Genomic DNA, 16,186 nt, shown 5'->3' with positions numbered 1-16,186 from the left:
TCTCTTAACCATATGTCCGATGCTGTATAACCGTAAATAACGCATCAAGTGCGTGTTTAAAACATTACCTTCCTTCACTTAACACATTTTAATTACGGTTATATGGTGTGGGACATATGGTTACAGGCCAGATATTGAGAGCAGGCTTTCAAGCAAGATTTTGTGAAAAATAAGGGCTTTTTTTAGGGCAAACTTCTTAAAAAATAAGAGCTATTTTTAGGAATTTTTTGACAAAAATAAGGACTGAAATTCAATAATCAATATAAAGAAAAACATTCTGTACTCACCTCCAGGGAGAACATAAATACAAAAGCTAATTACCAACTCAGAAGATCATGCCAATGGTCATCAACAGCGATATTCAGCATATCAATACAACCAGATTAAAGTAATCTGATATGGTGCAAATCCATGCTGAATATGCTGCTGATAACCACCAAGATGTCTTCCGAGAAATACATTAATTCAACATTTTCATTATCTGGAAGTATACTAAGGCTAGATTTAATTAATTCCAACACTTATTTTATGTTGCATTTATTAAAAAATTTCAAAATTTAGGATTTTCACCAAAAAATTAGGGCTTTTTAGGATTTTGAAGCTTTAATAAGGAATATTAGGGCTGCTGTCAAAAAATAAGGAAAATTAGGAAAATAAGGGCCCGCTTGCAAGCCTGTGAGAGAGGAAACCCACTGTCGCCACTTAATGGGCTACTCTTTGATTAGCAGCAAGGGATCTTTTATATGCACCGTCCCAGACAGGATAGTACATATCACGGCCTTTAACATACCAGTAGTGGTGCACTGGCTGGATCTAAGACTATTTCGCAGGTTGAAAGTAAGGTCTGAAACTTAAATTTGTGTGGTACCATTTCAATTCAGTGACTTAATTTACATTATGTATAAAATACACTTTTTATTGGACAATGGCAGGACAGTGTTTGAAATGTCTTTGAAAAATTCAAAAATGAACCATCATAGTGAATACAATTAAGGTAATTTTTCCAGGTTAATCAAACGAGCAGAAATTTGTGGGGGAGGGTATATAAAGTGGCAAACTACTTTTTTGTTTTGAGAGGTCAGGTAATGTTTCTGTGGAAAATACATAATTAAAAAAAAATTAATAATAAAAAAAATACTTAGTGGGGTCGACCTCCCCCTCCCAAGCTCCCCTCTGCACATACTCCTGGAAACGTACCTTGTGGGAAGTAACCGAGACTGTATAATGATTTTGTCAACCTATTCAAATTATAATTTATCAAATATATTCTAATGAATATGTGGAATCTTAAAATCTAATTAGCTGCCATTTTTGTTATTTTGTCTTTTTTCATACAGGACAGCACATACCATGGCCTTCAAAATATGTTGAGGCACTGGTTGGGATGGGGAGAAAATGGAGAATGGGTCCACCAGTGTTGATTATACGACCAAAGAACCTGTAGCAAGTGCTCAACCAACTGAACTATATCACATCACTATGGCAGTTTGTTTAATGACGTCACTAGAGCACATTGATTATACGACCAAAGAACCTGTAGCAAGTGCTCAACCAACTGAACTATATCACATCACTATGGCAGTTTCTTTAATGACACCACTAGAGCACATTGATTATACGACCAAAGAACCTGTAGCAAGTGCTCAACCAACTGAACTATATCACATCACTATGGCAGTTTCTTTAATGACACCACTAGAGCACATTGATTATACGACCAAAGAACCTGTAGCAAGTGCTCAACCAACTGAACTATATCACATCACTATGGCAGTTAAAGTTTGTTTAATGACGCCACTAGAGCACATTGATTATTAATCATGATCCACTAGTGGGTGTCAAACATTTGGTAATTTGAGTGAGGAAACCTGCCGTATACTTCCATTAGCAGCATCTTTATATGTACCATCCCACACAGGATAGCACATACCACAGCATTTGATATACCAGTCATAGTGTACTGGCTGGAACGAGAAATAGCCCAATGGGCCAACCAACAGGGATCGACCCCAGACAGACTGCACATCAAGCAAGCGCTTTACCACTGGGCTACGCCCCGCCCCCACCACTATGACGGAGCACCAACAAGATACTATGACGGAGCACCAACAAGATACTATGACGGAGCACCAACAAGATACTATGACGGAGCACCAACAAGATACCAACCAAAACAACTCCCATATTCCGATAAACCATTTATTAAAGAGACGTCGCGAATTACACATTTAAAAATGTTCATCGAGCAGACATTTTATTCGTCTCCTTCCTCCTCTTCCTCATCCTGGTTTATCTGGAAGTATCGCAGCTCGAACGCTTCCTTCGAACTCGCCACCACACGCAGCCAATCTCGCAGATTATTCTTCTTCAAGTACTTCTTTGTCAGGTACTTCAGATACCTGCAAACAGAAACAACAGGCCTTTGAGAATTGAAAATCTGCATGACCTATTATCACTTACACAGAAATAAATCCAGGTAACCATTCCTTTTTGCGTAATCCGTTCTACATACAGGTATATGTATAAATTTCGAGCAAACAAAAATAGGTTATGCAAAATTAGATTTGCGCGAGCAATGCACAAAGTATGAAACGAAACAATCGTTTCAGCAATTTTCTGAGGCTTAAACAATTCTTTTCATACTACAGATAATCTCCACAGACGGGGACAAACAAAAAAACCCACACCTAACAACACGGGTCTCTTAAAAAGTACAAGATTGATTTTTTATTTGTGCGTGACTCAAGCACATATAACAACCCCTGTAGTTAAGAAAATGTCCACGGTAAAAAAACAGAAATGTCATTGAAACAACTGAATATGGTCCACGGTAAAAAATCTCCAATCTCCACAGCATTGCCGATTGCCGTGGGCAACAGCAGGGGTTGTATAATGTTGCAGAAGTAAAAAAAAAGGCAAGGCAAGCAGTTTTCACTGTATTTGACTATTCATTTGTTAATGAAAACTAAGCGGAAAATATTTTTATATTGACCAATGTTTTTTAAAAACTACAAAAAAAAATGTGGGGGCTGAAAAGGAAAGGAAATGTTTTATTTAACGACGCACTCAACACATTTTAATTATGGTTATATGGCGTTGGAATGTGGAGGCTGATGTACAAAGCATATATGTGCAATTCTTGGTTATTTACAAAGTTGGTTTGTTTTGTTTAACTACACCATTAAAGCACATTAATTCATTAATCATCGGCTATTGGATGTAAAAACATTTGGTAAATTTGATATATATATATATATATATATATATATACTGTATAATACTTTATTTTCGCGTGGAATTTACTTTCGCGTTTTTCGCGTGTGAATGAAATTCGTGAAAATATATTCCACGCGAAAATAAACTTTTTATAAAGGCCGACAACAAAAAAAAAGAAGAGTAGTCTCGTTCAACTATACCACATTAGTTTCCGATGTACGAGGCTAGTAGTAACAAAGCGGTGCTCCCTCCTGTCACGGAACAAACTACAAAACGCAAAAGGTTTTATGCTGTTTTCTTTCGCATGTGCTAGCGATCAATTCATCGGACAGTCTACACATGTTCAACAACGGAAGTAAACATGCATTATCACAGTATATTAAAAATGTGGAAGTGAAAAAATTTGGACTGGGCTATGTTCAGATGTTTCATAATTTTATTTTTATTTTTGGCCTGTTAGCCAATCACAAACCGTTTTGAACTAGTATTTAGACGGCAATAAATATTGTTTCAATCAAACTTAAGTTACTGAGTGTAGCTTGTGCCTTCAAATTTCGTTTCGGTTTTTGTTTTTATAACAATTATAAGGATTAAGTTCTGTAAACAATAAAGTCTTGATTGGTTAAAGCAGGAAAACTATTGTTTTATGTGTATAGCACTCGTGTGTACATGTAGGATTAGTTCTACAGATTAGCATAACAACCAGCAAAACTAAGTTCCGTTTTTAAAAAAAATTTATTGACATCTGTACTTCGTTTTTTATTGATGGGGGTTGGGAGATTCGCGAAAATAAATGTTCGCGAACTGACCCATTTTCATTAAATCGCGAAAATTTGATCCCGCGAAAATAAAGTATTCTACAGTATATAGAGAGATAGAGATAGAGAGAGATATATAACATATATAGATAGATATATACATATAGAGATATAGATAGATAGATAGATAGATAGAGAGATATATAAATTATATATGTTAATTATATATGTTATGTATGTTATGTATGTATGTTCGAGATTAATGGTATCCCGATATCCCGGGGATACTAGAATTGAATTTTGGATACCAAACTTCAATAACCCAGTATCCCACTGGGATACCATGAAATGTTTTTTTGTTTTGTTTTTAAATCCTGCATTTTTATTTTGCACTAAAACAATGTAAGTCATCATTTACTGGTGAAGTTAAGTAACAGTGTCGTCCAAGTTTGTTACGATGTTATTTATGAATTTCATTTAAGTGGGATACTAAATTCTCAGGTGGGATACCAGATTTTGAAATGTTAGCATCCAACCGGGATACTTCCCCAAATTTTTAATCTCGAACACTGATAGATATATATATACACATATACAGAGAGAGAGAGACAGACACCCACAACTTTATTCCATCAGTAGCAAGGGATCTTTTACATACACCATCCCACAGACAGGACAGTACATACTACTACTGCCTTTGATATACATAGCCTGGAACGAGAAATTGGTTTTTACAAAACATAAAAAACACAATCACTTACCTTTTTGAGAATGGAATCTCCGACGTCAAGACGATCTTGTTCTTCTGTCGCTCGAGAGACAAGTTGTGGCCGAAGTTGTTGGTTTTCCCTTCCACTTTGATTCGTTCGTGGAGGTATTTTTCCTGATGTTTAGAAGACAGACATGGCAAGATTAGGGAAGATGGCCCTAACCAAGCTAGGGAAGAGGTCCCTAGCGACACTAGGGAAGGTAACCCTAGCAACAAGTGCCAATTAATTATCACATCAAACAAAACAATTTCACATTTGCAAGCCTTTTGCATCCATTGCTTGCACAAGTCTAATTTTTCTTCCGCACAGTAAATTTAGGACTTCGTTTAAACAAAATAAAATTGGTTATATTGTACCTGAATATATTTTTTGGAATAACCTATAAATTATTGATGCAACATTTTAAAATTTTCTAAGGCCTAAAAACTAACAATTCAATCTTGTGAATGTAACTGCATTATAACACATGTAAATTTGACGAATATATTTACTGAAAAGCCTGGAACCAATCCAATTTCCAAAAGAAAGCATACACATATGTATATATATACTGTAAATCAAAATATTACCAATCATACTTTTGATACATTATATGTTGATGTTAAATACATATATGTTACAATTAAATTTAGTAGAAAACTGCAACAATATGCATGCTACCAATTTTTTAGCATCGCAGATCAAGCTTAGCATACATTGTACAAAATAAATAATAAAAAAATAATTAAATGAAATCAGATAAAAAGATGCAAAATCACATCCTCGACTATCAGGTTTCCTGCAGAGGGTAAAATGGGTAGAGAGCCATACACAAAATGTTTGCAGATATTTTTTTTTTTTGAAGTTAACCTTTTAACAAAATTAATCACTCATTACTGTACAATTTTCTTAGCCCTAACCCTAAATTTAACCCATTTTCTTTCTGGGGCCCTCCATACCCCCTGCTGGATGTCGTTGCATTCAATTCCATAGTGCAATACCCAAAAATGTCTGGATTTAAAACAAACTGGTCATCTAGTAGTATAATCTACAGAGAGGAAGCAGGTCAACTAGCCGCACCACCTTCCACCCCAATTACGTACTTGACCCAGCGCTTTGTCAATTTGCCCCAGCATTTTGTCAACTCAGGGATAGCTTTGGGTCATCAGAAAATTTCGCCAAATTGTCACAAAAATGTAAAACCTATAGCCATTTTCCACCAAAATATCAATTATCAGACAAATTTTTTTCTACCAAATTATAATAAATTTTGCCAATCGTTCTTAAAATTTGCAAACTGGCGAATTTGGAGAGTGGCAGAGCTAGCCCTGCAATTTGTCAGAGTCTGCGTCATCACTCTGCCCCCACCCAACCCAAGGTGCCTACTTTCCCCCGTTATACACTAGGTACTGTTGTGACTGAACATGCTCTTATCTTTTCGCCTGTGGCGATGTTAATTGTTTTAGAAGGCTGTGTGCAGCTTGGTTACGTAATACCCCCACGCGACGGTGGTAGTCCTGCGTCCCAATACACACCCAGACCAGTTGTGGAGGCCATGTGGAAAGTGGTTACATAATACCTCCGCGTGACCATGGTATTTCTAGCGACCTGGCGACGGTCTGTCTGGCCATCTAAGAAAATATACCGTCTCTGGGAGTTGTGGAACTATCACATGATAGGTGAGGTACCGCGTTGTGCCCCCAGGCGATATTCGCTGTCTGAGATTTTTGAATAAATAGCAGAGTATGACAAATATTTTGGGAAGGACTTTCCTTTGGCACTGTCACTAACCCTAACTCTATGATAAGTATTTATAATGTTCTTTATTATAGCCTACGCTACGTGACAGTGCCAAAGGAAAGTCCTACCAAAATAAAACAAACACTTAAATTATGTTGTAACTTTCAGTTTTGTCGTGTTGTACGTTTGGTCTTTTGTCAAGTGTGAGCCATCGTCATTGTCCCGTTTTCACTTTTGCCCTCTTCCCCCGGGGAAAATAATTGAGCTCATGATTGGTATCTAAACCCACTATCAAAATAATTAAATTTAAATGAGGGTACGACAGTGTGACACACGGTAATAGATGGTTCAGTGTATTTGGTAGTGGGTTATACAGTAACATTTAGGGCCTACTATTTAGGTCGCCAGGAACGCTGATGCCAATTGCTCAAATACAGAGCATCATCCCCGTGTCAGATCAGTGGCAACATCTAATCCGTTGTTAATTGATGAACAAAAAAGGTATTATCTTGTAGCCAATCGGCAGCTGCTACACATTATCCAAACCGTTACACGTAATAGGCCAAGCCGAGTCGTTGCATGTGCGGTTACCATTAAAGTAAATTGTTTTCCTGATTGCCGATAACCACATGTAAGCGAAGTGTTAAATTAGAAAACAATAGGTAAATAAAACAAACACTAAAATTCAAAGCATGGCTGGGGTTTACTTGATTGAGATTAACCTGTCGTCGCAATTGGTGATTTCCAAGTTCTTAGCCTAAAACATATGTGCGAGATTAACTACCACGTGACGTGTCCAACCAATCAAAACACGCATGTCATTAGACTTATTTCCTGTGCCAGAAACTTGAAAGGGAAAAGTAAACAATGCATGCTGTAACTGACTATGTAGAGAGCATGTTACTGCAGTTTGCAGACCTAGTTCAAATGGATTATTATTATATACTGATGGCGTTGTTGATACTATTCGATGACAAACGTCACAATCAAATTTATTAAACGAAATTTAGCCGAGAGAAAAAAAACAAAAACACGATTGAGCGATAAGGAGAGGGGGTGGGAACTTAAAAACCACTAGCCACGGGCGTCGGGCTAGCAGATTTGTCGAACTCTGTAAATAGATAGGATTTTAGAGATATCGAGGAGAAACATTGGAAGGCTCCTGGGGAACGTTTGTCCGAATGGACTGGTAAATATATTTTTTCTGCTCTGTTGTATAACCTTGATGTGATTGATGTGACTTTAAATATTTTAATACTGTATTATACCAATATTCTTTAGACAGAGCCTCCTGTAATCTGACGAAGTAAATTGTAGGCTTCACTGTTCTAATATTTTTTATACGAGTATTTGGTAAGATAAAGCTTAGCCGGTCATCCTAGAGGACCTAGGTAAACTGTAGGTTATCGTCTTTATTGTGATATGTACCAGTATTAATTCTGTATTACAAGGTTACTGAATGAGTATTTAAGGGTTAATTAAAAATTAACTAGTTAGGAATAGAGTTGTAATTCCTTTATTAATTAAGTTCCCCTGGAAGCGTTTCTCAATTATCACACGCATGTGTGTTGTATCACAGTGAAGTGATTAGAATATTGTGTAAACTAGACACCTAGTGATTAACTAATTAAGTGATTAGCTCTGGGTTGTTATTATATTGTTGTTGTTAATTAACTACTGCGGCAAGTACATTTGTCAGCGTAGCGTTAATACAGATTCCAAAGTGTATTGTGTTTTCTAGTCAACTAAACGTGCTATATATATATATATATTTATATCAGATCTTATCTCTGATTATACCTAGAGCCGAGTCACTCGGGTATAGACTGCCCGATACAGAGAGATCTAATAGATATACAGTTAGGAGAGATATTTGGATAATCGTGTTTTATTCAGTTACAGGTATTATAGGATCCCCGTGACAACTGTAAACTTGGCTTGTATAAAGAACCTACAAAATTGGCAACATCCATGATGCCATCTTCCACTGGATGCGTGCAGTCAACGATGTATCGGAGCGTTGTTCTCTTCTTCTTCCCTTTACCAGTGGCTATCTTGCCAGGGCGCTTCACATTTTTCTGAAACTAAAAACACCAAAATAAATATAGATCTATGTACATATTTTTTTAATATGAAAAGCTAAATCAAATTAAATCAACTGCTACATACATTCATACAAATATGAATTTTGAAACATATTCTTGAAAAAATCTAATGAAAATCAGTTATTTGAACAGAACAGGGATTTATTCAGGTCTTTTGTAGGTTCGAACATAGGCCCCCTTCCACTAAAGCGACATTAAAAATCCCAATTTCTATGACAAAAAATGTCCAATACATAAGCCCTACATTTAATTACGTTTGTTCTAATAAATTAATTCAACAATGGTGTACTGCATCATTCAGTGGACTGATAAAATATCCCAAAGATGACTTACTCGCACTAATTTTCCTAGTGCAAAGTGCAAAACTTAAGTCCATACTTTTCTTAATGTGCAGGGCGAGTTGCTTCGCTCTATTTAGCAAATTTAAAATGGCAGGGAACATTTTTTTTTTTGTTGTTGGAAGATTTTTTTTGTTTTTTAATAATAATGCAAGTAGGCTACTTCAATCAGGATTTACGGTAGGTTATTATTATTTAAAAAAAATTGTACGTCCATATGTAGCCAGAGTACTCTGACTGTAAGAGAGCTAGACTGACATTTGGACATAAATATGCTCTCATTACAGTCAGAGACCAAGCTATGTATTGTTTTGGCAATTCCCGACAACCAAAAAGTTGGCAAAGATTTCCGCTCTAATATCACAACAATCCTATGTTTGGCATTAAATACTTTTACATCGATCATTTTCGAATTAATTGATTAAAAAAAATCCACATATTAATCACGAATACACACACTACAGAAAGAAACCCGACAGCACCCACATTCAGCTAAGCTTCAGCAAACTCCGGACAGCAGAATTCTAAGTTCGCCGACCTATATCATGACATTGCGTCACATGATCACCCACTCAGCCATTCCGTCTAGGCGGAATCGACCAGTGGACGATCACGTGATCTACGTCACGAAATAGGTCACCGAGCTTTTTAATTCTTGCGACAGGAGTGTCACGAAGCGTAGCTGAATGTGGGTGCTGTCGGATTTCTTTCTGTACTGTGTGTATTAGTGATTAATATGTGGATTTTTTTTAATCAGTTAACTCGAAAATGATCGATGTAAAGATATTTGACTTCAAACATAGGATTGTTGTGACAGAGCGGAAATCTTTGCCAACTTTTTGGTTGTCGGGAATTGCCAAAAAAATACATAGCTTGGTCTCCGACTGTAATGAGAGCGTATTTATGTCCAAATGTCCGTCTAGCTCCGTTACAGTCAAGAGTACTCGGGCTAATCCATTTGTTGCTTTATTTCGGTTGAAACATGGTATGATGGTGCCACAAATTTTTGGTACAAGTTCGACCCATACCCCCTTTCAATGGTTAGGGTTAGTTTTAAGGTTAGTGTTAGGGTTAGTCTTCCCGAATTTTTTTCAATTGCCTTGCTACTCCCCGAGCCAGACCCAGAGTACTCTGCCGTCGACGCCGATTATAAAATTAAAATTACCGTCTAAACGTCCGTCAACTTTTATTGGCGAGTGTGTATATTTCATTGAGCAAATTGTACTAAAAATTAGTAATCTTTCCTTATTGTTTTCAATTGCCTTGCCAAGTACTCCCCGAGCCAGACCCAGGCCAGAGTACTCTGCCGTCCGACACCAATTATAAAATTAAAATTACCGCCTAAACGTCCGTCAGATTTTATTGGCGAGTGTGTGTATATTTCATTGAGCAAATTGTACTAAAAATAAAAGAAAAGAAAAATGTTGTAATATTATATATATAAAACTGCGTGGCTGCTTTTACGAATGTAAGTTTTGGCAAAGAGTTATTTTAATAGATTGCAAATCATAAAATAAAACAATTCTACATCAATAAACACTTTGTTGCTATATTTTTCACACATATCCCTCACTAAAATAACAATACAAGATGTAGAAAACAAAATTTTTATTCGGACAAATTTCACTCACAGCAGGCATGATGGCGGAAAATGTTAGAAAGGAAGACACGTGGTTTTGGATATCAGACGTTTGACCCCAAGCCAGTTCGCCCCAAGTCCGTTTACACCCAGTTTGGCCAGTAATAATAGTTTCTGACATTTAGTTAATAGTTTATGCACGTGTTTGTTTGCAATGAGTTAATAAAAAACGAGACAGATGTAGCCGTTAAATATTTGGGGGTTTTTTTTTCTAAAAAAAAGCTTACACAAGTGATAATATATATACATAAATTCACTGCCTTTTTATTATTGTTTTAGATTTAATTACCTTTTGAAAATTCGTATAAAAAATGGTTATACGTGTTTTAGTTATATGTGTGAAGTGACACAGCACGATGGCGAACATGATTATTTTCTGGGGCGATCTGACACATAAATTTTATATGGAGGGACGAACAAATTTGAGACGAGTAGACTTGGGGACGAACTGACTGGTTCCTTTATCGTGTGACGCTTCAATATGCCTGACAAAATTTATGCTACGACACTTTCCACCGTACAATTCATCCACGTACAGTTCGTCCACCCACAGGTCGGACAATTCGTCCACTCGATTACAACATTTAGACCAATAAATGTAAAATGTTATTTCTTAGCCATAGGAATGGTTAATTATTTTCGTTTTGTGGTAAACTACTTATATATAAAAGAAACTAAATTTTAGTGGCACTATCTACTTCATTGATATGTTGTTATTCTTGAATGATCAGTTATAAACTATATAACCATACATTATATACATAATCATTATAATCATTATATTATGATTATTATTATTTATTATTATTATTATTATTATTATTATTATTATTGAGAGCTCGTTAAAAATAGCGTCATAATACATTTGTAAATACAATAATCATAAATTTACTTTAATTGTCCCATTCCCTTATTATAATTACAATATACAATTATAAAAATTAGGGCGAATCGAAACATGGGGAAAAACGACTCGGTTAAAGCTGTTAGGTTAGGTTAAATGTGTCGCACCTCACATTTAAACTACATGCAAGGAAATGGAAATGGGATGGGGTGTCACATACTGGACTTGATGAATGTTTTTATTAGCAACCCTCATTTTTGCTAATAATAATAATAATAATAATAATGATCATGTTGATGATGGTAATGATGATAATAATAATAAAATCCATTTATGGGGTAGGACTACCTTACACTGGTTTCAATCTCTAGTTTACAGTGCACATACGTACTGCATAACAACCGACAGCCTCAAAGTGGTCGCCTTTGCTCCGTAAATTTACGATGTGCTATGAACTTTTAACAGAAATTTCTGCTTGGATACAATGTAGGCCTATAGACACACGACAGCTCTATTTTAGGCCACGTTAAAAAACTAATAATATATTTTTTAAATAAATAAGGGATGTTTATGTGTGTGTGTACAGTGTATTTGTGTGTGTGTGTGTGCGTGTGTGTGTGTGTGCGTGTGTGTGTACGGTGTGTATACGTACGATGTGTATGTGTGTATATGTACTTTGTGTGTGTACACATGTACGATGTGTGTATGTACGGTGTGTGTGTGTGTGTGTACGGTGTGTGTGTGTGTGTGTGTGTGTATACGGTGTGTGTGTCTGTCTGTGTGTACGGTATGTGTGTGTGTGTGTACGCGGTGTGTGTGTATTTTCCCCCTCAAATATCACACCAGAAAACTATTTAACATGACATATAGTCCAGTCAAATTAAGGTTTGACCCGCAACTAATTGCAACAGTAACAATTTTTACGAGAAATTACTCAGAAAGTGTTTAGAAACAACATATAAAAAGTATCGGAAAATATCGGTTGGGGAACATGCTTAATTTTGCGACCAAACTTTGTCCCGAAAGTATATTTAAAATATGACGTCGTGGGGCTTCGTATACATCAAGGGAGATAATAACGTTTTGTCCTTCACATTAAATTGTTGACACTTTCAGTACTATAAAAGATTATTTTACTATGTTACATCTTCTGAAAGCTTTTGTTGAGAATTTAAAACTTCATTGTGATAAATTACGTCTAAATGTGCTTATTGTACATCAAAAAATAAAGTTTCATGGCGCATGCTTTCAAATTCGTTTGCGTCGTCACTGCGTTTTGTTTACATTCTAAAACGTTCGATTTATTATAATTCTGAATAATCGATCCAATTATTCAACTCGGACATCAACAATTGTGTACTGATAGCAAATATTTAATAAAAAATATTACAAATAACGCAATTTTGTTCTGCTGTTTAAAGAAATATTATAAAGTTGCTCGTTCACATTTTTTAAAACTATGGAAGCCCATATGGATCCATTGCAAATAGAGTGTATTTGCTAACAATGTATTCGCTAGAGACAACATTACGATTGTTTTTTCTCCATGGATATGTGAAATAGATAAATTGCTCAATAAAATTTGCCATAAATATATATATATATATTTTTAAATATATATACTAGCTATCAATAATATAATATTGCAAATGTGTAAAAATAGATTATTTATATTTGTGTATATTTTGTCAGACAAATTTGTTTTGTGGCTTTGACGCACGTTTTGTTAGTGTTAATTTTGGGTCATTGACTTATTTTTTTGACTCGTTTCTTTTTCATTTTAATTTCTGGAAATATTTTTATTCTGTGTATAATTCTACTTACCTCGGCTTGTTCCATTTTCATTTTTATTTGATTCCACAACTTACACTTTTCAACATTTAATCTAATTTTATTATAATATTAAACCTTGCCTTCACATTCTTGAAATTTTATTTTGCTTGCTTACACAATGGATATAGTACCGGATATTTATTATTTATTATAGTAAATATCTACACAAAATTTACGTGTGCTTTTCAAAAGCATATATTCCGTGAAAAGGATTCTCAACTGAAAGTATTGTCTGTTGGTCGAGCAATACTATAGGTATCTCGTCCTCTTTTACATTTAGCTCCTTTACTGATTTGATTTGTCATTCAACTTCACCATTAATTTGGGTCCAAATGTTTTATCGATATACTCAATAGCCTTGAAACTAGCGCTTCTGCCTCCCAAGGAACTGGTATACTTGGTTTTGTGTCTGGCAGCTTTGTACAGTGTGTTGCAGACCAGAATTCATGTACACTTGATGGAAAGAACACCTTCGACAGAATTGGAATAATAACAGGTGTTAGATCCGGATGACGAAGACTTGTGTCTGTAAACGAATTAATAACACTTGGAGAAAACTGAAATACCTTCGTACTTGTAAGCCAACGTCAAATAGCATGTCAACTATGACATTTGATAAACTGAAGCATCGTACACCAGTAGATCATATCTTGTCTTCGATGAATTGGCCACTCGGGTTACACATGCCAAGAATGTCTGGACGTACGCAGATGTACCAGAATGGTTTATACTCAGGGAAATCATCTGTGACTTTTGTACCGACGATCGACATGAATGCTGGCGATCCTTCATGTATTTACTCAAAGATGGTCTTTGTATCTGATCATTCCTGGCGATAGGGATCAACATCAGTATTAACCTTTGATCAGCCATTGTAGTGGGAAGCGAACACTAGCATCAATAATGAACCTTCAACAAGTCCCCTCTGCTCTATTGTCTTGTGATTGGGAGGGTTACATACAGAAATGAGTTTTATTGGCTGCATTGGCCATATAATGAGTGGTTTGAGTCTCCAGCAGATTATACAAAAAGTGTATGCATTTATTACTGCCAGTCCAAGAGGAAAGACAGTAAAAATACAATTTGTTCTAGATATTGGCATACAAGATTTGCTTGTCTCTCGAACGTTTAAAATTACATTGCCCTATACTGAATTGGGTGACGAGTGCAGTCCTCAAAGTATTGAAGATGAAACCATAGCTGATTCCACAGTTGACATTTCAAACGTAGATATCGAAATATATGCCCAAGTAGAAGACGTGAGGGTAGATGAGGAAAAGGAACTATTTTGAAGAAGGCGGCTGTCAGTTCTGTCTTACTCACAAGATGCAAGATCTGGAAAAAGACAACCTAGGAGTATGCTTCATGTTCAAGATAGGTCATCATGTTCTACGGAGACATGATCGCTTTTGGGCTGGATTTTCCTCCCATGATAACCAATGTTCAACAATGCATGCAGCTGGTCACTTATTAGTGAAGACACAAACCTTCTTATCGTCTTGTACTGCTATGCTGCTATTAAATTAAGCTATACTTTTAGACTAACAATATAAACCAAAGAGTGGGATATCTAGAAAATGAAGATGGTGCTTGGGCAAAAAATATGTCGCTCACTTCTTGTAATAGTTTACAGTTTGTGATAAAACATCAAAGCTTGTTTGTACCGAAAAGGGAGAAGTCCTCAAAAACATGTTTGTCCACTATAATTACAAGACTTTAGTTGCATACTTTCTGAAAGAAGATTTAAGCAAAGACATTGCAGTTAAGTATGATTTACACAGCTCACGCAGAAAACAATTTCAGAAATTATCTATGTACAAGTTCAAACCGTGCCTCCAAATCAAATGCTGTAGCCTGTCACAGCAAGCGGGTGTTTTTGCAATATCGATACTGGATTAGCGTAGATGATCATGATGCTGAGTTAGATCCACAGACATGGAGAAACACACAGTATTCACCAAAAACAACTATGCCACCATTGCCTGGAAAGCTGCTTGAGATAATTTGCTGTAGGTGTTTTAAGTTAACATGCGACACAAAACGATGCACGGATATGGAATGTTCCGTCATTTGCGGAGAATGACGCTGTACGAGTGGTTCCAATTCTCCGATTTCAACAGACAGTAAAGTCGACTACGGTGAACGGTACATGAAATGGGCTAAAAGTAACCATGAATAAATTAAAAAATAAAGTGACAATGACATAACAAACAGACTGAAAGTAGCCGCGAATAAACCTAATAATACAGTGACGTATCAAATACACTGGAAGTAGCCATGAACAAACTAAAAAATACAGTGACAGTGACGTATTAAATACACTGAAAGTAACCGTGAATAAACTTTTAACAATGCAGTACAGTGACATGTTAAATACACTAAAAGTAGCAATGAATAGACCGAAATTACAGTGATTTGACAAATTCAGACACACACACACACACACACACACACACACACACACACACACACACACACATATATATATATATATATATACTCTTAAAAAAAAGAAGGGGAACTCTGATAAGAATTTACAATTGTCAAAATTGTAAGGTATATTAGCTGTGGGGAATGGTTATATGATAATAGTGAATTAATTGGGCAAACATTACAACCGGTAGTTCAGTATTACAGTAGGTTTTATGACCAAAGATCTTGAAGGACGATTGGGGTCAGAAGTGAAATTTGAAAGTTGACGGGTTTTTTAATCAGTAAATCGCAAATTCAAACAATAAAAATGACTAAAAACAAAACAATAACAACTGTATGATCAACAGAATGAAAACGATTGACAGAAATAATGTTCCACAGTGATTAATCGACCTTTCTGGAAATTGTCAAAATTGAGAATGACACCCCACGCACGTGTACGGGACAACTGCGCGATGCACGTGCAAACTATGGAATGTGTTTTGGTGTGTTGATATATATATATATATATATATATATATATATATATAT

The 16,186-nt window shown here is 35.8% G+C and overlaps 1 protein-coding gene across 1 annotated transcript; it reads right to left on the bottom strand.

Moving 5' to 3' along the window:
- Nucleotides 1-2,185: 2,185 nt before the first annotated feature.
- LOC121390504 (60S ribosomal protein L22-like) lies at nt 2,186-10,561 on the bottom strand. Its single transcript, XM_041522334.1, has 4 exons — nt 10,538-10,561; nt 8,419-8,547; nt 4,736-4,857; nt 2,186-2,399 (listed from the first exon to the last, which is right to left on the bottom strand). Exons 1-4 carry the CDS (start codon nt 10,544-10,546, stop codon nt 2,255-2,257), a joined length of 405 nt encoding a protein of 134 aa, XP_041378268.1. The 5' UTR covers nt 10,547-10,561; the 3' UTR covers nt 2,186-2,254.
- Between the last annotated feature and the right edge of the window lie 5,625 nt (nt 10,562-16,186).

Source organism: Gigantopelta aegis, chromosome 15, assembly GCF_016097555.1.
Source record: "Gigantopelta aegis isolate Gae_Host chromosome 15, Gae_host_genome, whole genome shotgun sequence".
Classification (NCBI taxonomy): domain Eukaryota; kingdom Metazoa; phylum Mollusca; class Gastropoda; order Neomphalida; family Peltospiridae; genus Gigantopelta; species Gigantopelta aegis.
The sequence above is the reverse complement of the archived record's forward strand: the minus strand, read 5'-3'. Positions and strand labels throughout refer to the sequence as shown.

What these genes read in the sequence shown, in the direction of transcription:
- LOC121390504 (XM_041522334.1), bottom strand. An exon ending in TCATGGATGTTGCCAATTTT is followed by an intron (nt 4,858 to 8,418) that starts GTAGGTTCTTTA and finishes TCTAAACATCAG; the next exon opens with GAAAAATACCTCCACGAACG. An exon ending in GAGATTCCATTCTCAAAAAG is followed by an intron (nt 2,400 to 4,735) that starts GTAAGTGATTGT and finishes TTCTGTTTGCAG; the next exon opens with GTATCTGAAGTACCTGACAA.